Genomic DNA, 21,640 nt, shown 5'->3' on the forward strand with positions numbered 1-21,640 from the left:
ATTTTTTTTTGCACTGCTATTTGAACGCCCAACTCACCACTGCTCGGCTGAACGCTGCCTTCTTCTCTTCTTTGCTGGAGTCTTTTCCACGCCAGACGTAAATTTTAAAACCTCCCTGGTCCAAAATGTGACAGTCCTGTTAAAATAAAGGGGGTATGTGACAAGAACCTTCACTGGATTTGAACCCAGGACTTTGTAGACCAGGGCACATATCTGCTAAACTGACAGATACTCTCACAGGGGGACCAAAAGAGAGAGGATGTCACAACAACCATTCAACACAGACTATTTAGTACCTTACCTCATGCTGCAAGAGGTCTTGAGTCAGGGGACGGGTAGCAATTTCTTGAACTACTAAATCCTTCCCGTTTTCATAGACGCTGCAGGAGGAAATGGACAGTAGGAATAATAATAATAATAATAATAATAATAATAATAATAATAATAATAATAATAATTTATTATTTATACCCCGCCCATCTGGCTGGGTCTCCCCAGCCACTCTGGGCGGCTTCCAACAAAGTATTAAAATATAGTGGTCGGGTAAACATTAAAAGCTTCCGTAAACAGGGCTGCCTTTGGATGTCTTCTAAAAGTCTGATGGTTGTTCTTCTCTTTGACATCTGGTGGGTGGGGCGTTCCACAGGGCGGGTGCCACCACCGAGAAGGCCCTCTGCCTGGTTCCCTGTAACTTGGCTTCTCGCAGGTAGGGAACTGCCGGAAGACCCTTGGAGCTGGACCTCAGTTTCCGGGCAGAACGATGGGGGTGTAATTGCTCCTTCAGGTATACTGGACTGAGGAATCCTTAAGGACTTGTCCAAGGTTTGAGCCTGAGAGCTGGGAGACAGTCCTTGCCCTCAGCCCTAAAGGCCTAAATGCCACCCATTCCTTGGGGAGTTATCCAGTTATCCTCAGGCTAATGCGGCCCCCCAACACTCCCCATCTGGCCCCTGTGACTCTATACAGTTATGCCAGGTGAAGCCAGCCCTTGATTCCTTCCATTGGACTTGCCAAGCCCAATTCGACTTCCTACGACTGGTCGCATATCTCCTCACCACAAGGGAGAAACCAGCATGGTCCCACTCATTGGCCAGTGAAAGAGCAGCAGCTTCAACATCTGCTTTCCTCTTCCCTCCCCGCAGCTTTTTCCTTTTGTGTTGCGCCCTGTTAGATTGCAAGCTTATATTTGAACACAGCATGGACAAATTTAAGGCACTTTATCAGCGACTAACGTGACCTTAATCGTTAGCTGGTATTTACGGTGATATAAAGGAGGTCCTCGAGACATCTACATCACTTTTCCCATCACAGAATTTGGGGGGGGGGGTTCAAATTCAACGGGAGTTGCATTTTAAATTTCCCAAGCCTGAAGAAAACAGGCCAATTTTTGGCATCTGCCTTTTTTTGGAGAGAGAGAGGGAGGGAGGGAGAAAGAAACTGAGAAATAACTCCCCAAGACTTACTGGTAAAGGCGGACATTGGCTTTCTGAAGTTCATCAGCTTTCTCATCAGGCAATGCTTCCCGCAGTTCCCCGTGCCTTTCCCCCAGCACCGCTTTCATGATCTGCATGAGGTCTGGGCAGTCCTTCTCATTGTCGACGACGCCAATCTGAGCACGGCCCCCCCTCTCACCGTCCCGGATACTTCGCGCCAAGACCATGCCCTAGAAGATGGGGAGAATTACGGAGGCATCAATATGCATAATGCTGAATCAGACCGTTGGTCAATCTAACATTGTATTGTTTCCTCCAGCCTCCCCTAGAAGTTGGGAGTCCGGATGTTTTGGACTACAAATCCCATCATCCCCAGATAGCACAGACTGATGGGAATTGTAGTTCAACACTCATCACCCCCTGGAATGCAGGAATCTTTTGTCCAACGTGGGACTCCGACCCACGGCCCTGAGATTAAGAGTCTCATGTTCTACAAGTGGACCTAAGCATTGCCATTTCTCGAAAACTGCGCCAGAATTAATGCCACTCTGATTTCCAACACTCACCCTTGATTTCTCTGCAACGTTGCACGAGGGACCGTTCCACTGAATCAAGACTTTGCCGAGGTCCAACAGGAAGACGTCGCCTTTGTTGAAGCTGTTCCAGGAGAGATCTACCTGTCAGGAGGAAAAAGAAAAGGGATTTTTTAAAACAAGAAGCCACAAGAAAGAACGCAGGGTGGTGCGATTAGGGGTGTCAGAAGGCATCGGTTTCCTGTATCTGTCGCAGGCAGTGCCCTTTCTGTTCTGCTGCAATTTGACTACTGACAAAGCATTTCTCTCATTGTATTCTATGGCAAATTGGGATGCGGGTGGCACTGTGGGTTAAACCACTAAGCCTAGGACTTGCCGATCAGAAGGTTGGCGGTTCAAATCCCTGCGATGGGGTGAGCTCCTGTTGCTTGGTCCCTGCTCCTGCCCACCTAGCAGTTCGAAAGCACCTCAAAGTGCAAGTAGATAAATAGGGACCGCTCTGGCGGGAAGGTAAACAGCGTTTCCGTGCGCTGCTCTGGTCCGCCAGAAGCGCCTTAGTCATGCTGGCCACATGACCCGGAAGCTGTACGCCGGCTCCCTCAGCCAATAAAGCGAGATGAGCGCCACAACCCCAGAGTCGGCCACGTCTGGACCTAATGGTCAGGGGTCCCTTTACCTTTACCTTATTCTATGGCAAATTTCTACACAGCTACTTTCTTTGCACCAAAATGAGTGGTGTGGGATAATGTAAAGAATTCTGCGCCTTTCATTTTAATGGGAAGGAAGCACAATGCTGATTTCTCTCCCCCCCCCCCAGCCCCCAATCGCATATGACTTGCAGAGTGAAAACAACAACAGCAGCAAATAGCAATCGCATTCACTGGATCTGTTTTGGAAGTGGGTGAATAAGCGAACAGGGGCAATTTCTGCCACCATCCAAATGGCAACCAATTCCAGGCTCTTGCTCAGCTCCTTACCTCTGTAGCCGAGACGTGTTTCCTCCCCTTGACATGAAGGAGGCGTTTGATATTGTACATGTTGGTCTCCACATGCTTGAACCCGGAAGCAACTCCTCCCTTCTTATAGCTGTTGGGGATAAGGAGGTTTTAATAATTGGGGGGGGGGGCGGAATGGGGGCATGTGTGCCCATGGGGTAGGGAGCAAGTGGGCAGTTGAGAACCATGATATCCAGCTCCCCAGTTTACAGAGTAAGTTCCTAGCACTTGTAAAAACTGAGATGGAAGGTAAAATATATAGGGCACTATTATTCACCTTTTTTGCAGGTGTGAAACTAACCTGCTCCTTATTCCAGTCTTTTACTTTTACTTTGACCCTCCCAGGAAAAATTCCTGCAGGTGCCCAAAGGCCTTAAGAGAACAGTAGCTTCTAAATAATAATAATAATAATAATAATAATAATAATAATAATAATAATAATTTACACCCCGTCCATCTGGCTGGGTTTCCCCAGCCACTCTGGGCGGCTTCCAACAGAATATTAAAATACACAAATCTATTAAACATTAAAAGCTTCCCTAAACAGGGCTGCCTTCAGGTGTCTTCTAAAAGTCTGATGATTGTTTTTCTCTTTGACATCTGGTGGGAGGGCGTTCCACAGGGCAGGTGCCACTACCAAGAAGGCCCTCTGCCTAGTTCCCTATAACTTGGCTTCTCACAGTGAGGGAACCGCCAGAAGGCCCTCGGAGCTGGACCTCAGTGTCCGGGCAGAATGATGGGGGTGTGGACGCTCCTTCAGGTATACTGGGCCTTTGAGGCCATTTAGGGCTTTAAAGGTCAGCACCAACACTTTGAATTGTGCTCAAAAACGTACTGGCAGCCAGTGTAGGTCTTTCAGGACTGGTGTTATGTGGTCTTGGCAGCCACTTCCAGTGACCAGTCTAGCTGCTGCATTCTGGATTAGTTGTAGTTTCCGGGTCACCTTCAAAAATAGCCCCACGTAGAGCACATTGCAGTAGTCCTAGCAAGACACAGGGAATTTGTGGCACTCCAGATGTGGCTGAACTACAACTCCTAGCAGCCCCAGCAAGCAAGGCCAACAACTAGGGTGGAGAGTTCAGCAACATCTGGAGGGCCAAAGCTTCCCCAAACCTGCTGTGGGAGAACAGCAGGCTGAAGCTGTGGACAGGAAGAAGTGAGCCTCGGTTCTACACTGTCTGCTGTTGTTAGAATCTTGCCTTTTAAAAATAAAAATTACTAGTCCTTATTGTTGCTCATAGGACTTTTGAATATGGGAATAGTGCAAGAGAAGAAGAGAAGAGGAGTTTGGATTTGATATCCCGCTTTATCACTACCCTAAGGAGTCTCAAAGCGGCTAACGTTCTCCTTTCCCTTCCTCCCCCACAACAAGCACTCTGTGAGGTGAGTGGGGCTGAGAGACTTCAGAGAAGTGTGACTAGCTCAAGGTCACCCAGCAGCTGCATGTGGAGGAGCGGGGAATCGAACCTGGCTCACCAGATTACGAGTCTATCACTCTTAACCACTACACCACACTGGCTGTTTTTTAAACAAGAGGTTTAAAAAGGAGGCAGCCTGTTGCCTGAGTCTATCCGTTTTCCCCACAGGAGCCCCATTGAAATGGAGTGGGTTCCCCAAGCCTTTCCCCAGCGCTCACATGATGCCGTTCTTGAAATAACTTTTAAAGGCTGCCGACTCGTGTCCCTGCACTTCTCTGTGCTGGACGGGGTTCCCGCCGAGCAGGTCATCCATCTGAGTCACGTAGAAAGCAGCCGCGCCTTGTTCATCCTGGGAGGAATCGCGCCCAATCCAGTAGTGCAGGTCCGTGGCGAATCCGGAACGTGTCTTCGTGTTCTGTGATGGAATAAATGGAATTAAAGAGGGCATAGTAGAGACATCACCTTGCCAACAAAGGTCCGTATAGTTCAAGCTATGGTTTTCCCAGGAGTGATGTATGGAAGTGAGAGCTGGACCATAAAGAAGGCTGATTGCCGAAGAATGGATGCTTTTGAATTATGGTGCTGGAGGAGACTCTTGAGAGTCCCATGGACTGCAAGAAGATCAAACCTCTCCATTCTGAAGGAAATCAGCCCTGAGTGCTCACTGGAAGGACAGATCCTGAAGCTGAGGCTCCAATACTTTGGCCACCTCATGAGAAGAGAAGACTCCCTGGAAAAGACCCTGATGGTGGGAAAGATGGAGGGCACAAGGAGAAGGGGATGACAGAGGACGAGATGGTTGGACAGTGTTCTCGAAGCTACCAGCATGAGTTTGACCAAACTGCAGGAGGCAGTGGAAGACAGGAGTGCCTGGCGTGCTCTGGTCCATGGGGTCACAAAGAGTCGGACACGACTAAACGACTAAACAACAACAACAACAAATGTCCATTTCAGTTCTCTCAGTTTCTCAGTTTCCCAGTTTTAAATTCATTTTTCCACATTTTTACAGGAATTTGTGATTATTATTATTTTAAAAAAACACCCAAATCTTCCTGAAAATTCTTGAGCATTTTGGTGCAAATTCCTCCCTAATAAACACATTCTGGTTTGCTGTTCTGTCTGGCGCATGCATTTTTCTGCAAGCGCTTTCTCCTGATGCAGCGCATCTCTGTATGTTGTTGTCATGGATATTTTCATCTTTACACACGCTTCCCCTTAATATATGCATTTTTGTAAACGCTGGCTGGAAGAACAGCACCGCAAAATTCACGTCGCTGCGAATTTTGAAGGGATGCCTTCGATTCTCACGTTGCTTCGGGAGATGAGAATATGATAGATTCGTCTCTGAAGGGAAACTGCGTTGAACTTCTCTCGCCCGCCCATCCCTAGCTGACACGGAAACGAGTAGAAAGCAAATCTCATTTAGCAATAAAATATTGGAGGTGGTTATGAGAGAGGTTTTGAGGTGATCAGAGGCCAGAGTTCCTTGTGATGTGGGATTGAGTGCTAAACCCACTTTGAGAACTGTAGGTTGTTTGGGTCCCCTAACAACCCTCAGCACCCATAGCGAACTACAGTTCCCAGAACTTTTCAGGGGGGGGGTGGTGGATCATAACTGTTTAAAATGCCACCATGCATCAAGAAGATTGGAAGAAATTTAAGGACTATTTGAATAAACATTGTAATATAAATAATTAGAAGTCACTTGAAAGTACCAAATAGGACCAGGATTAAATTACGATTTGATTGTAAGTAAGTTAGATTTAGAATGGTAAGAAATGAGAATAAGATAACTAAAATTAATTCCAGCAATTAACTAAGAATGTTCTTGGAGAGCTGTTACATGCAGATATAATGAAATTCAGAAGGGAGGGATCTGAGGAAGTCAATTAACAATGTAAGAGAAATTGGGTGGTTTTTTTTAAGGGACAGGCATTTAAGAACCCATTTTGTTTTTGTTTCTGTTCAACATTGTATTGTTCTTTCTTTGTGTGTTTCCTTTTCTTTTTTCTATGTTATATTTGTTACAATTGTGGAAAATATAAAATAAAATGCCATCATGCTGCTTTCAACGTAAGGTGCGAATGCGGCTACAATGAAACATACGTGATTTGTCAAGTGAAACCCCTCCCCAGCCTGTGTATTAAAGGTGACCCCCCCGCCATGGGTGACCCCCCCCCCTTGGCAGCACCCTTAAGACGGTCTTGAGAGATAGCGCACTGCCAGGAAGAAGGGGGGGAGGGAGCAGTGGAAACGCAATACATGCCCCAACATGCGCGGCAACCCATTTTCTGGCACCTTCTTGCTCTCCGACAAAGTAAACATTTGCCAAACACCTCCTCGGCGAGGTTACCATAGCGATTGGTATGGCAAGAGAGCAAATTCATGTCCAGAGGGCAAGAGGGAGGAGGGGAACGCAGACAGTTTGGCCGTGAACACAGAGAAACTGAGAAATGGAGCCTTGTTTTCTGACTATGGTGAGATCCAGGGAACTATGAAAACATGGCGAAGGTTTCCAGGGGGATCTTTTTTTAAAAGAATGCTTATCAGCCACCAAAACACAAACAGTGAAACCCTCCAATACATTGGGTATACAATATTCAATAACATACATATTCAATAATAGCATATTAAAATTAACTTCTATATAGGGACACGGGTGGCGCTGTGGGTTAAACCATAGAGCCTAGGACTTGCCAATCGGAAGGTCGGCAGTTCGAATCCCCGCGACGGGGTGAGCTCCTGTTGCTCAGTCCCTGCTCCTGCCAACCTAGCAGTTCGAAAGCACCTCAAAGTGCAAGTAGATAAATAGGTACCACTCCGGCGGGAAGGTAAACGGCGTTTCCGTGCGCTGCTCTGGTTCACCAGAAGCGGCTTAGTCATGCTGGCCACATGACCCGGAAGCTGTTCACTGGCTCTCTTGGCCATTAAAGCGAGATGAGCGCTGCAACCCCAGAGTCGCTTCAAAGCTGAGCACCAGCCAGGGATGGATTTAGGTTTGATGAGGCCCTAAGCTACTGAAGGCAACGGGGTCCTTTATATGTCCAGCTGTCCTTTGTCAACAACAAATTGTCACTGTTTTTTGTGTTGAACATATGCTATATGGTAATTTATGGACCCAACAGGTATCTAAAGCCATTTGCACATAACAAAATATGTATTTAATGAAAGTACTGCATTGCAGAGGGTTGGTCTAGATGGCCTTCGGGATCCCCTGCAACTCTAGGGTTCTGTGATTGTATGATTCATTCCCACCCTATGGCACCATTAGCAGAGCTACTTACGTTTAAGATGATGTAACAGTCCCCTTCAAAAAAGCTCCCGTAGGCTTTCTCAGGAAGAGGCACCATTTTCATTTTCTAAAATAACAACAACAAACAACAGAAGCATAAAAATCCAGTTAAGAAGATATGCAGAGATGGGATGACAGCGTTCACTGTAGGAGATTCAGTTCTACCGCCAAAAGGTGGGGAGATGGCTAAGAAAAGGTTAATAAATCCACAAAGAATTTGTATAAAATAATGTGAACACAAGGAAGCCAACATGTTTAAATAACAGTAGCAGTTGTGGTTGTTTTTAGTGATTCATTGTGTTTTAGAATACTTCAGTCTCAAGCTTATGTGCAAGGACAGTTCTTTAAACTGTGTTAGTATTTCAACTTTTGAATGCTTTAAAGTATGGCTGTAAAATTTTATGGATTTTATTGTTTTATCTTTTTGTAATCTGCTTCGAAGTCCCCCACCTACAATCAAGGGGTGTATAATTTTTGTGAAATAGATAAGCAAACCTTTCTGCAAACCCTACCCTCCCTCCTTGCCAAAGTTTCCGCAAATGGAGGCTCAACATACACAATTGGAAGATCTCACACATCCTTCTCGGCTTAATTCATCGTGAAAAGTTTTCCGCTTCACCTCTAGCCCGAATTGCAAAACTGGACAAACTTGTTCGGCAGAGAAGCAGGAAATAACGACGCACTGACTTCTCCGACTTCAGCCTAGGTCACGAAAGGGTGGAGGCAGGTGTTCTTGTACATTTGGGCCTGTAAAATGGCAAGCCCAGATTCTTCCCTTTTTTAAAGCATTCTGGATTGATCTGGCAAGACTTTGGTATAGTGGGCCAAAGTTAACCAAAGACAACTTAAAGTCAACTAGAAATTTAATAAACAAAAGAAACACCACAGCCTTTTAAACATAGCGAGTATTGTTTTTCGTTCTGCATTTTTGCCGTTTTACGTTGTAAACCGCCCTGTGATTCTCAGACGAAGGGCAGTATAGAAATGTAATAATAAAAAAAGCAAATAAAAATCCCATAGCAAACGATTCCAGAATCAGAACAACGAGTCCTATCTTTATTTCTGGCAGAGTGCAACTGCTTTCAACTGCTGGGTGACAGGCAGAAATCTAAACGGTGAACCTTCGCCCAAAACCTTCCCATTCCAAAGGGTGGCTATCATGCCGTCAGGAAAGCAAACTTGTAAGCCTGCTCCAGGGGAGCTTTTATTTTTTTTTTATAAAATTTTTTATTGCGTTTCTTTCCATAGGTTAACAGATTAGTTTACATAGCAATATACAAGAAACATTTTTTTATATATATATATGAAGAAAAATAAGAAAAAAGAAGACAAAAGTTAAATATCATCAAATTCACTTTCTTTTAGACCTCCTCACATCCTCTCAACATTGCTTTCATTATTCTAACCAGTTCAGCAATTTATTATCTTGTTTCACATCTTATTATACCTTTGAGTTTATTATGTTACCAATTTCGAAAGTTTGTAATTTGTTTTCAAGACTTTTAATAAACATAATATTTTGTTTCTAATTTATCTCGTTTTTTCATCATTACTTACTTTATCATTTACTTAGATAAATTGCAGAAGCTTGACGTTTCTTAATCGTGCACAATCTTAACATTCACACAACTTATAGTATTTTTGCAAATAGTCCTTAAATTTTTTCCAGTCTTCCTCCATTGTTTCTTCGCTCAGATCTCGGATTCTGCCAGTCATTTCTGCCAACTCCATGTAGTCCATCAGCTGCGTCTGCCAGTCCTCCAGTGTGGGTAAATCTGGTGTCTTCCAGAACTTTGCAATAAGGATCCTTGCTGCTGTGGTTGCATACATAAACAAGGTTCTATCCTTCTTTGGCACCTTCCGGTCCACCATGCCCAGAAGAAAGGCCTCTGGTTTCTTAGAAAAGGTATATTTGAATACCTTTTTCAGCTCATTATGTATCATTTCCCAGAAGGACTTTACTTTCGGGCAGGTCCACCAGAGGTGAAAGAATGTCCCTTCTGCCTCCTTGCATTTCCAACACTTATTATCAGAAAGATGATATATTTTAGCCAACTTGACTGGAGTCATGTACCACCGGTATACCATTTTCATAATGTTCTCTTTCAAGGCACTACATGCCGTGAATTTCATACCGGTGTTCCATAACCTTTCCCAGTCTTCAGACATAATGTTATGTCCTACATCCTGTGCCCATTTTATCATAGCAGATTTAACTGTCTCATCCTGTGTGTTCCATTTAAGCAGCAAGTCATACATCCTCGAAAGTACCTTAGTCTTTGGTTCTAGTAACTCCGTCTCCAGTTTCGATTTCTCCAACTGAAAACCCACTTTTTTATCCATTTTAAATACCTCTTGAATTTGAGCATAATGTAACCAATCTCGCACCTTATTTTTTAGTTTGTCCTGGCTTTGGAGCTTCCAGTTATCTCCAACTCTTTCAATCAATTCCCAATATTTTGGCCAGTAGGCCTCCATATTGGGCCTTTTTTTAGAGATCTTGGCTTCCACTGGTGATAACCACCTCGGGGTCTTACTTTCTAATAAGTCCTTATACTTCATCCAGACGGCAAAAATTGATTTTCTGACAATATGGTTTTTAAACAGTTTGTGAACCTTCGCCTTGTCATACCACAAGTATGCATGCCAACCATACACATTATCAAACCCTTCCAGATCTAGGACATCGGTGTTTTCCAACAGAAACCAATCCTTCAGCCAGCAGAAGGCTGCAGCTTCGTAGTACAACCTTAAATCCGGCAGGGCAAACCCCCCTCTTTCTTTTGAGTCAGTTAGTATTTTAAATTTTATTCGGGGCTTTTTGCCCTGCCAGACAAACTTAGAGATGTCCTTCTGCCATTTTCCAAAACATTCCATTCTGTCCACGACCTGAAGGGTTTGAAATAAGAATAACATTTTTGGCAAAACACACATCTTTATGGCTGCGATTCGGCCTGACAAGGTAAGTTTCAATCTTGACCAAATATCCAAGTCTTTTTTAATTTCCAACCAACATTTTTCATAATTATCTTTAAAAAGGTTTAAGTTTTTAGTGGACAAGGATACCCCCAGGTATTTCACTTTTTTAACCACACTTAGCTCTGTCTCTTTCTGGTACCCCTCTATCTCTGTAGGTGTCAGATTTTTGACCAAAACCTTAGTTTTTTGTTTGTTTAGCTTAAATCCCGCCACCCGACCAAACTCCAAGATAAGTTCCAAAACTCTTTTTGTACTAGATTCTGGCTCCTGTACTGTCAAGACTAAGTCATCTGCGAAAGCTTTCAGTTTGTATTGTTTCGCTCCGACCACTATACCCTGCACCAACTGATCCTCCCTGATCATATTCAGCAATACCTCCAGAACAGAGATAAATAACAGAGGGGATAGAGGGCACCCCTGTCGTGTCCCTTTTTCAATTTGGAGTTCCTCCGATACCACATTGTTCACTATCAGCTTAGCTTTTTGCTCTGAATAAATTGCTTCTAGTCCATTTTCAAACCCCCGTCCCACTCCCATCCCTTTCAAGTTTTTCTTCATAAACATCCAAGAAATGTTGTCAAAGGCTTTCTCCGCATCAATGAAGATTAAGGCTGCCCTTGTGTTTCTAATTCGCAACAGCTCCAATATATCAATAATGTTCCTAGTATTGTCAGACATGTGTCTACCAGGGAGAAAGCCTGCTTGGTCCTTGTGAATTACTTCATTTAATACATTTTTAAGTCTATTCGCTAAAATGTCTGCAAATATTTTGTAATCCACATTCAGGAGTGAGATGGGACGGTAATTCTTAAGCTGGGTCTTTTCCCTTTCTGATTTGGGTATCAAAGTAATGAATGCTTCTTTCCACGTTTCCGGTGCCCTCCTCCCCTCCATAATCTGGTTGCAGACCTCCAACAACGGTTGTATCAAGAAGTCCTTCAAAGTCTTATAATATTTGGAGGTGAGTCCATCCGGGCCTGGAGATTTGCCAAGTTGCATATTTTGAATGGCACCTTCAATTTCCTGTTGAGTTATTTTGCTGTTGAGAATTGATCTTTTATCTTGACTTATTTTAGATAGTCCATTTGTCCTCAAAAATTGGTCTATTTCTGATTCTTTCTGAGGCCCCTGTGCATAAAGCTCTTTAAAGTATCTGTGGAAGCACTTTCTTATTTCTTCTGGTTTCTGAACTATTTTTCCTTGGATCTCCAAGTTTGTAACCGTGTTTAACTTTTGTCTTTTTTTCAACTGCCAAGCTAACAACTTTCCACATTTGTTTGCTGATTCAAACGATCTCTGCTTCATTTGTTTAATTTTCCATTCAATCTCTTGATTGATCAATTTCGAATATTGTGCTTGATGGAATTTGATCTCTCTTAGCACCTCTTTTGACTTTGGTTTGGTTCTCAGCTTTTTCTCTCCTTCACTTATTTTCTCTAGAATTTTTTCCTTTTTTCCATTCCAAAATTTTCTCTTTATTGTATTCTGTTGTATCAGAAACCCTCTCATTACAGCTTTACTTGCGTCCCAGATTATTCTTTTCTCCACCGTAGTGTTCAAATTTATTTCAAAATAGTCCTTTAGGGTTTTTTGGGCCTTCTTAACAATCTCTTGATCTCTCAACAAGGTGTCATTCATTCTCCATCTGAAGGATCCAGTTGGGAAAAGTCTCAATTCCATTTTCAAGGCGTTATGGTCGGAGCAGGTTTTTGGGCAGATTTCCACTTTTCTTGTTTTCGGTGCCATCCCTCTAGATATCCAAATTTGGTCGATTCGTGTCCATGACAGATGGGCCTCAGAAAAGAAGGTTCCTTCTTTACCCAAGGGGTTCCTTGTCCTCCAGATGTCAATCAAGTCCATATTGTCTGTCATTTCAAAAAAGGTTTTAGGAAGTCTGCCGTCTGTTGTTAAGTTTTGATTTTGGGATTTGTCCATATTTGTTGACACCACCCCATTCATATCTCCCATCACGATAATGTTAGAATAATCCAGATAGTCCATCAATGTCTCATGCAGCTTCTTGTAAAATTCTGATTTTCCATCATTTGGCGCATAAATTCCTAATATCAAAATCTTCTCTCCTTGTGTTTGAATTTCAATTGCAAGAGTTCTTCCATGATCATCTTTAAATAGAAATTTTGGTGACAGGTTCTCCTTTGCATAAATTACAACGCCTCTTTTTTTAACTTTGTCAGATGAAATAAATTCTTGGCCAAGTCTTTTATTGATTAATACTTTCCTGTGGAGCCTAGTCACATGTGTTTCTTGGAGGCATATTACGTCCAATTGTTCTTTTTTTAGGATATGAAATATCCTCCTTCTTTTTTCCGGAGAATTCCCGCCATTTATATTCCAACTAAGTAGCTGCAGAGACATCCTGTTCTAATTAAGATGTTCTTAGGGTGAGGTGCCTTCCTTTTGCTCAGATCCCGAGGGTGCAGGCGTTAGCCCGCCTCCAGGCAGTATTGGTGTTGGTAGGGTTGGAAGCCAATCTGTTCCTTTTTGGAGATCTTCTCCGTGGTCGTGAAGGAACTTTTGGTTATCTTCAGGTGTTCTAATTTTGACCTTCCTTTCTTTGTAGGTAAAGGATAATCCTTGTGGGAACTCCCACCTATAGGGAATTGCGTTGTGTCTCAGCAATTTTGCTAGTTCTGTATAGGTGGCTCTGAGGTCCAACAACTGTCTCGGAATATCTCTGTAAATTTCCACCCTTTTATCTTGAATTTCAATTGCTTTTTTGAAGTGAAGACCTAGGATCTTATCTCTCTCTTCCTTTGATCTTAAAATTATCAAGCAGTCCCTGGATCTGTCTTTCCTTACCAATCTTCCCAGTCTATATGCCGAGACAATCCTGAAGTCTGTATCTTCCTTTAAACCCCAGAATTTCGTAAATTCCTGCGTCAAGTATCCAATCAGGTCTCCTTGCTCAAGTTCCGGGATGCCTCTCAATTTGATGTTGCTCTCGCGATTTTTCAGCTCCACCATTGACAGATAAATTTGTTGTTCACCCACCTGTTTGTGCAGGGGCTTGACTTCTCCTTTAATTTCTTCAACTTCTTTTTGTAAAGCTCCCACTTTCTGAATTGCTTCTCCAGCTAATTCCCGGTTTTCCGCTGTTGCTCCTTGCAAATTCTCTATAGCTTGCGTGTGCTGGGAAACTTGTTCAGTCAATTTTTGAATCGAGGAGGTCGCTTTATCTATTTTCAAAGACTGGTCGTCCACTTTCTGGTTTAAACTTGATAGTTGCTCCAATATTTGTTTTAATAATGTATCTGACCCACCTGCTGCCATATCTTCTTCAGTGGACTTCTCGGTTATTTCCCCTTCCCTCTGAGACACCAGTACAGCTGGAACCGACGATCGACGTCCTTGGGTCAGTGTTGTTTGTACAAATTGTGTTGGTTTTCTTTCTTTTTCTTTTTCCTTAGCCTCTTTAGATTCCTTAGCTTTAGATGCTCTTGTTCTCCCTGCACCACTCATTACACATCTGTCAGTGTTCAAGGTCAGATTGTCTATTGTTCCATGGGAGAGACAAATTCAGAAGTAAACAACCAGTGAAGTGGAATTCAAAACAAAAGTCAGTTCCCAGGATTTTATAATCCGAAAGCCCTGTAGGGGGAGTGCCACCAGGTTTCAAAGACAAAGAAGGAAGTAATCCGCCATTAAAGTTCCAAATTATTTCAAATCAGTAAATCCAATAGTCCAACAGTCCCTTCAGAAACTCAAAGTTTCCCAAAGCACCTTTTATAATTCAACAAAGTTTCACAAAAGGTGCTTGCAACAGTATCCCATCCAATCTTTTCTGCTCAAATGTAACAGTTGCGCTCCAGCAAAGTTTTTACAACTGTTTCCGCAGTTTGACACAGTCTCCCTCTCTGGCAGCCCGACGATCTGGCTCCTTAAAAATACAGCCCGAAGAAGAAAAGAGACAGGAGGAAAGTCCCCATTTACTACTTCTTTTAGTCAATGTCCATTTCCACCTTCAGATTAAAAAAACAAGCAGGTCTGGAAGCACGAAAAAGTTAAAGCTTCCCACAGTCCCGTTTCAAGCGCTTTCCGCTTTTTAAAGCTTTGCTTTGATCTTGTCAGCAATGTCGGAAGACGGACTTCCCTTTTCTCGTCTCCCGCTTTCAGCCGAATTTACAAAATTCTTTACCAAATTTTAAACCCCTTTACTCACGGGTATGTTACTTGCAGTTTGGTGTTGATTTTAGGAAGAAGGATCAGCGCTCATCTGTAACAGCCGCGCGGCTTCACTTCCGCGGAAAGAGCGATGAACTCACAGCACCGCTACCCCTCCTTCACTCCGGGTCTCCTTACGGGGTCCCTTCTGTGTTTTCAGAGCAGCTTCTGGTGCCCGCCGAGTCCCACGGCCACGGGCTCACTCTACCCGTGGTTTATCTTGATGGGTCGTCGCTATGCCGCAGCGAACGACCCTTTTCCGCGGAGCCCCTCTTCAGAGAACGAAGAGGACCGCCATTACAGTTTCGCGCCGCCCCCGGAAGTCTATAGGCGAGAGTTAATTTCAGTGCAATAATGTACTAAATCTGACCAACCTAGGCCAATGATTGAGGACTAGTAAATTTGCGGACTCACTTGCGAGGCTGGACATTTAAAAAAAAAAACCATTTCAGAGATGGAGGACTGAGGTCCATCTCCAGCCATCTGTTCCCCTGGGCCATGTTTGCAGAATTCTTTAGGGAGCTGCTAGCCTTTGCACCAAGGCACAAGGAAACGAAGTCAGATGATCTGGGAAGAATGAAGTTGCTGTTCTGGGCAGCTTGGGAACAGACTCCCAGGAGGCAGCTTTCGAACCCGGAGCCAATTCACATGGAGCTCATATGCATTTCAGGGTTTTGACTAGCCAGCACATGCCTAGGCTGTGGCCAAGCAGGAATGCTAAGGAGTGAAGCTGTCATGAAGTCCATGTTAAATGTTTCCTTATCCGGAGGCGTAAGAAAAACGTTTTTGGAAGAGTTGTAATAATATGCTCATCTTCTTTCTCACCAATTGGCAGACATCACCTTCTTGAAATTTCCAGCAGCTTGCATTCAGAAGCATTGCTCCCCCCAGTTGTAGAGGCAGAGCCATCCTATAGGGTTGCCATATTTCAATAAGTGAGCTTTTTTTTTAGAGAGAAATTGCCCCAAAACAACACGGCTGACTTCGCTTGCAACCTTATATCATGGCTAGAGGCCATGAATAGCTTTCTCCTCCAATGACATCTGGTGACCTGCGGCTTCCCCACACCAGATTAACAAGCTGGAGAAGGACCAAAACAACACATTGTTCACCAGTCAGGTTAGCCTAAAGGTCACTTTTGTTGTTTAGTCGTGTCCGACTCTTCGTGACCCCATGGACCAGAGCACGCCAGGCACTCCTGTCTTCCACTGCCTCCCACAGTTTAGTCAAACTCATGCTGGTAGCTTCGAGAACACTGTCCCACCATCTCGTTCTCTGTCGTCCCCTTCTCCTTGTGCCCTCCATCTTTCCCAACATCAGGGTCTTTTCCAGGGAGTCTTCTCTACTCATGAGGTAGCCAAAGGATTGGAGCCTCAGCTTCAGGATGTGTCCTTCCAGTGAGCACTCAGGGCTGATTTCCTTCAGAATGGATCGGTTTGATCTTCTTGCAGTCCATGGGACTCTCAAGAGTCTCCTCCAGCACCAGAATTCAAAAGCATCAATCCTTCTTTATGGTCCAGCTCTCACTTCCCTGTTGCAAAGGTGTTGTTGTTGCTGCTGCTGCTGCTGTTGTTACAGTTTATATACTGCCCTTTACCAAAAGATCTCAGGGAAGTGTACAACATTAAAAACACATTATGAAACATCAACAATAAAACATAGTTGAAAACACAGTAAAAAGCATATTGGCAGACAGTATAATCCTCATAATAACAGTCCTGTTTTGTATGATTACATGTGCAATCACAACGGTTGTGTTATTCAATATGTGTGTATGAGAAAACAAAATGTATTGAGGAGTTTAGCTATCTGACAAGGACTCCTTCCTGCCTCTGTTCCTTCCACCTCCCTCACTCTTGTGAACTTTTTCGATGGTGTGAGAACAGTCTTAGATGTCTTGAGAACATTGGCAAGAGGTGACACTCCACACACAGTTGCCTTAATCAGTTGTGGCAGATAATTCTGGGTACCTTCTTTGATGTTGGACATTGTTTTGAGAAAGTGAGGCATTGGCAGGGGGTGGCTATCTATAAAATCGGATGGTTTGGGCAGAGTTTCTTCAAAGCTTGTGCACAGACTCGTTGGCCGCCTGGCCGTGCAAACGGAGGCTACCTGGGGAAGCCGCTTCTTCGCTTCTTGAGGGCTTCCAAGTGGCAGATTGAAGTGCTTAAGTGCTTGGTATGTATACATTGCTTGCTGTTTTAGAATAAAGCCTTTCATCTTCTCACTCACTTGTGTATTGCTTCTGAATTTCATTTTAAAAGAACCACCTTGCCTTTGGCAAGACAGTATGTGCAGCTAATTAATGTATAATTTAACAACCCAATTAAAATGAAAAGGGGAGCTCTGCCACACGACCTTTTCATCAAGCATTTATCCTGATTTGCTTGCCCAAAGCTTACGCGGCAGTTAGACTTTACTGAGCTTTCGTTCTGATTTGTCTGTGGGGAGTATATATGACAACGAGCATTCGTCTCAATAAAATAATAATAATAATAATAATAATAATAATAATAATAATAATAATATATTTATACCCCGCCCATCCAGCTGGGTTTCCCCAGCCACTCTGGGCGGCTTCCAACAAAATATTAAAATACAATAGTCCATCAAACATTAAAAGCTTCCCTAAACACGGCTGCCTTCAGATGTCTTCAGATTTGCCTGTGAGGTGTTTCTACATCTTCCCATAAATCATTTGTTCATTCCACACTTCTCAGGGCATTCTCCCGTCGCTTTCCTAACCGCAAAAAGCCCGCACTCAGATCCGCTTCAGTTGCACAAACTGAAATTTCTGCTATGCGTCTCAGTCTCTCCTGCAAAATACTAACAGCCTGAGGAGTAGACACCGTGTTGTATCACCCTGCAAAAAATACAGGCAGTGTACGGAGGATGCTGGCTGTACTATACCTCTATGGTCCATATCTGGAGGCCTGGCTTCCTCTCAATATTGGGGAGTCCCACGTCTGCTTCAGCGTCAGCCATCATTACTGAAAAAAAGAAAAAAGAGGAGGTGAAGGTTTTCTTTTTTAAAAGGACATATTTTGATGAAATGAAAGGCAGCAAGGTGTTGTGGTTGGAGTGTTGGGCTAGGATCTGGGAGACCAGGGTTCAAAGCCCCACTTGGCCACAACACTCACTGGGTGACCTTGGGCCACTTGCTGTCTCTCAGCCTAGTCTACCTCACAGGGTTGTTGTGGGGAGTAAATGAGGAGGGGGAGAAGTGTGGATGCCACCTTGAGCAACTTGGAGGAAAAAAAGGGTGAGATATAAACGCAGTAAAATAATTACATAAATGCATAAATGATGGGGGGAAATCCAGTTCAATTTATTCCATTAGTAGGGGCCCATGAATAACCATAGTTTAGAGGTCCCGGGCCCTAAGGAAGTCAGATTATCCTCCACCAGGGCCAGGGTCTTCTCAGTGATGGCTCCGACCTGGTGGAATGCTCTGTCCCATGAGACCAGGGCCCTGCAGGATTTAACTTCCTTCCACAGGGCCTGTAAGACAGAGCTATTCTGCCTAGCTTTCAATTTGAACTTAGCCTGATCTTTTGTTCCCCTTCCTTCCCTCCCCCTCCCCTTTTTATGAAGATCCCACAGCTAATTCTCCCCTGGTCTCCTCACTGGCCCAAATAGGACTAACTTAGCCAGCTAGCCCTGGTGATCATCTAATGTTTATTGGATGGATTTCCCCCCTAAGTTGATTTTTGAATTCTGAATTTATTGTTATTCACGTTTTATACTGTATTTTATGCTGTTTTTTGTTGCATCGATTGTTTTAAATTTGTTGTTAGACGCCCTGAGCCTGATTTTCTGAACCGGGAAGGGCGGGGTATAAAAAAATTTATTTATTATTTATTATTTTAGCATCCTTTATGCAGGAATGGCAAACAGTATCATGAGCTCTGTTGCCAACATTTCTAGCAGGCGGCAGGGGGAATGATCAGCTGCAAATTGCTGCGGATCAAACTACAGTGGTACCTTGGTTCCCAAACTTAATCCGTTCCGGAAGTCTGTTCCAAAACCAAAGCGTTCCAAAACCAAGGCCTGCTTTCCCATAGAAAGTCATGCAAAATGATTAATTCGTTCCAGACTTTTAAAAACAGCCCCTAAAGCAGCAATTTAACATGAATTTTACTATCTAACAAGACCATTGATCCATAAAAAGAAAGCAATAATCAATGTATTGTACTATAAAATAAATAAGACAGTATTGTAGATGACCAAAAAAAAATCCTTACGTGCACTTATAGTCATTGTTTGGGGCTTATATCCATTTCTGCAGTCACACAATCAATCAGTAGCTGAACTGGGTTCCACACAGTCACAAAAACAAGTCACAGTCAAATAAACAAAAAAAGCCACACAAACAAAAATGCAAATTTTTTAGCAAAAACAAAAGCTCCAAATATCACCTCTGTGTTGTGTGGCTACTCAGGACTCAACAGCCGACAGAAACAATAGGAAGCCTCTGATAAGCAGCAGGGGACTCAATTTACAAACGAAACACACTCAACAGGAAGCAGAACATATTCTGCTTCTAAGGCAAAGTTCACAAACCAGAACACCTACTTCTGGGTTTGCAGCGTTCTTAATCCAAGTTGTTCATAAACTAAGCTGCTTTAAAAGCAAGGTACCACTGTACCGTTAAACACACCGGAACAAGGGCCAGTTGAACACCTGACCTCCCTAATCAATACATCAAGAATAGATTCCTAGAAGGTCATTTTTCCAGCATTCCCTTCTCCAAACTTTTGCATCCGTTTCTGATTTTTTTAAAAAAATCATATTTATTAAGGTTTCCAGAAATATAGAAATACAAAGAAAAAAGAAAAAGAAAAAAAGATACTTAGAACCTTACTTTCATTGCCTACTTTCTGGGACTCCCCCCTCCCCCTCCCAACTGTATTCCCCTTTCAATAATTTGGTTCTACAAGCTCTCAGTTTGAAACTTAGTTTGTTTAACCCACTATCCAAATTGAATTGTACAAATCTTACCACCATCCCACATCATTAACAAAAAGAAAAAAGATTTTCCCCAAGATCCACCCCAGTTCCTTCCACGAATTCCCTTTTTTTAAACACGTCCAATCAAAATAAAATGACATACGTAAGTTATATAAAGAAATAGAAAGTAAAAGATATAAAAAGATTCAAAAGATGGTTACACAGCCTTTGGATTCCAAATCTCCCCCCCCCTTTCCCGGTTTGAATTCCCCATGTCCATCAATCTATATGTTATCAGCCTGGAGGTCTTAAGTCATGGCCAAATTTCTCCCCAATTCCATCTTGCCGGTTTTCTTCTAATTTATTTATTTTTAATAATATTTAACTTCAAACGTCCAATCTAACAGAGGCCTTAAATTTCCTTGATCTTTACCACTCCTCCCATTGTTCTTTCCGTGTCGTAGTCAGTCCTTTGTTCTTCTTATTCCTCACTTTCTCAAGTTTCTTGTCCTGGTCAGCTGCTAAAACGTTCTAATTCAGAAATCTGGTATCTCTACAGAGGTTTGTTGTTCAGGAACAAAAACTTATGTCCAGTCCCTTCCTTTCTTCAATAGAGAATTCTATTGTCTCCTTTAATGTAAACACCTCTGTAGACAAAATACTATTTCAGTTTTGCAGCTTTCCCAGAAGATAACGCGAATCCAGGAGTATTTTTCCACTTACGACCGTTCTTGTAATGTCCCGAAACCCCTCTAGGGGGATTGTAATAACTTTGTATCCTCTAGTCCAAAAGTCAAATTGTTGTTCCTTATTTTCCGACAGTTTATATCCATATTGTAGCAAATTGTAACAAAATTAGCCAGCAAAGTCCTCATAACAAAGTCCTCTTTATATTCTCCAGCTTTGACAGCTACTTTGACAGCTGTCAAAGTCTCCGTCTCTCTTCACCAGGCTCTGCGAATCACCCCGGTTCCCAGGGGGGGTTGCATTTTCCTTCTCACCCTCCACTCTTCTCCTCCAGCACAGTTCTTATAATTTCCCATCGTGGAATTAATGATTTTTATCAAGAATATACTTCTCTTTCGACCTTGGTTACCCAGTCCTTGTTTTAGAATGTTTACAATAGGGGGGGGATTGACTTCCTTTTTAGATCACCCCCGCTCGTGCCAAATCCGAAAAAAAATCCTTTTTTTTCTCCTTTTGAACCCGGTTTCCCAATTACTCACGGGTTGTTGTTAATAGTCCGAATTTCCAATGGAAGAAGTCAGCGCTCTCCGTTGAATGGCATGCGGCTTCGCTCGGCAGGGAAAGCAGAGGACTCAAAGCACCACGCCGCTCCCCGGCACCCGATCCGAAGCCTTTAAAAAGGCTCCTTCACGAGTCGGGAGGGCGCTAATGGTGCCAGCCGAGTCACCCATGTCCACGGGCTCCGTGGCCCGTGGTTTTTAAGGGTCCCCGCGTCGCCGGCGCGGTAGGACCCAGCCCCTGCCGAGCAGACTCCCTCCGGAGCTCGGAGGGAGTCCGCCATTTGGCGATGGCGCCAACCCGGAAGTGCTGATTTATTTATTTTTAAGTCCTCTTGAAAATTCGTTAGCATTTTAATGCAAATTTCTCCTAACACACACCCTTCAAATGCAATTTCCCTGATACATGCATTTTTACAGTAAGCTGAAGCAATCCTTTTGCCCATCCTTTTGCCAGAGGTATACTGCCATTGCATTTGAAAGCTCCAAACTTAGAGAGAATAGCCGATAGCCACCAGCACACTGATTCTCCAAGATTTTTGTCAGCCTTTCCCAAAGCCAGCATGCAGAACAACATCCTGAAGCAAACGGATCCGCAGCTAAGGGTGAGTAGC

General features: G+C 43.4%; 1 protein-coding gene across 1 annotated transcript in view; it reads right to left on the reverse strand.

The window, feature by feature from the left end:
• Nucleotides 1-21,640, reverse strand: part of VILL (villin like) — a 59,245-nt gene that overhangs the window by 19,264 nt on the left and 18,341 nt on the right. Inside the window, exons 2-9 of the mRNA XM_081163561.1 lie at nucleotides 17,743-17,822; nucleotides 7,664-7,738; nucleotides 4,598-4,794; nucleotides 2,944-3,052; nucleotides 2,000-2,110; nucleotides 1,464-1,663; nucleotides 302-380; nucleotides 38-136 (exon numbers count right to left, since the gene is read on the reverse strand). Of these exons, the coding sequence (XP_081019687.1) occupies nucleotides 38-136; nucleotides 302-380; nucleotides 1,464-1,663; nucleotides 2,000-2,110; nucleotides 2,944-3,052; nucleotides 4,598-4,794; nucleotides 7,664-7,738; nucleotides 17,743-17,820 (948 nt within the window). The 5' untranslated portion in view covers nucleotides 17,821-17,822. The remainder of the gene's footprint in view (nucleotides 1-37; nucleotides 137-301; nucleotides 381-1,463; nucleotides 1,664-1,999; nucleotides 2,111-2,943; nucleotides 3,053-4,597; nucleotides 4,795-7,663; nucleotides 7,739-17,742; nucleotides 17,823-21,640) is intronic.

The sequence above is a fragment of the Podarcis bocagei genome, assembly GCF_964188305.1.
Source record: "Podarcis bocagei genome assembly, chromosome: 12".
NCBI classification, from domain to species: Eukaryota; Metazoa; Chordata; class Lepidosauria; order Squamata; family Lacertidae; genus Podarcis; species Podarcis bocagei.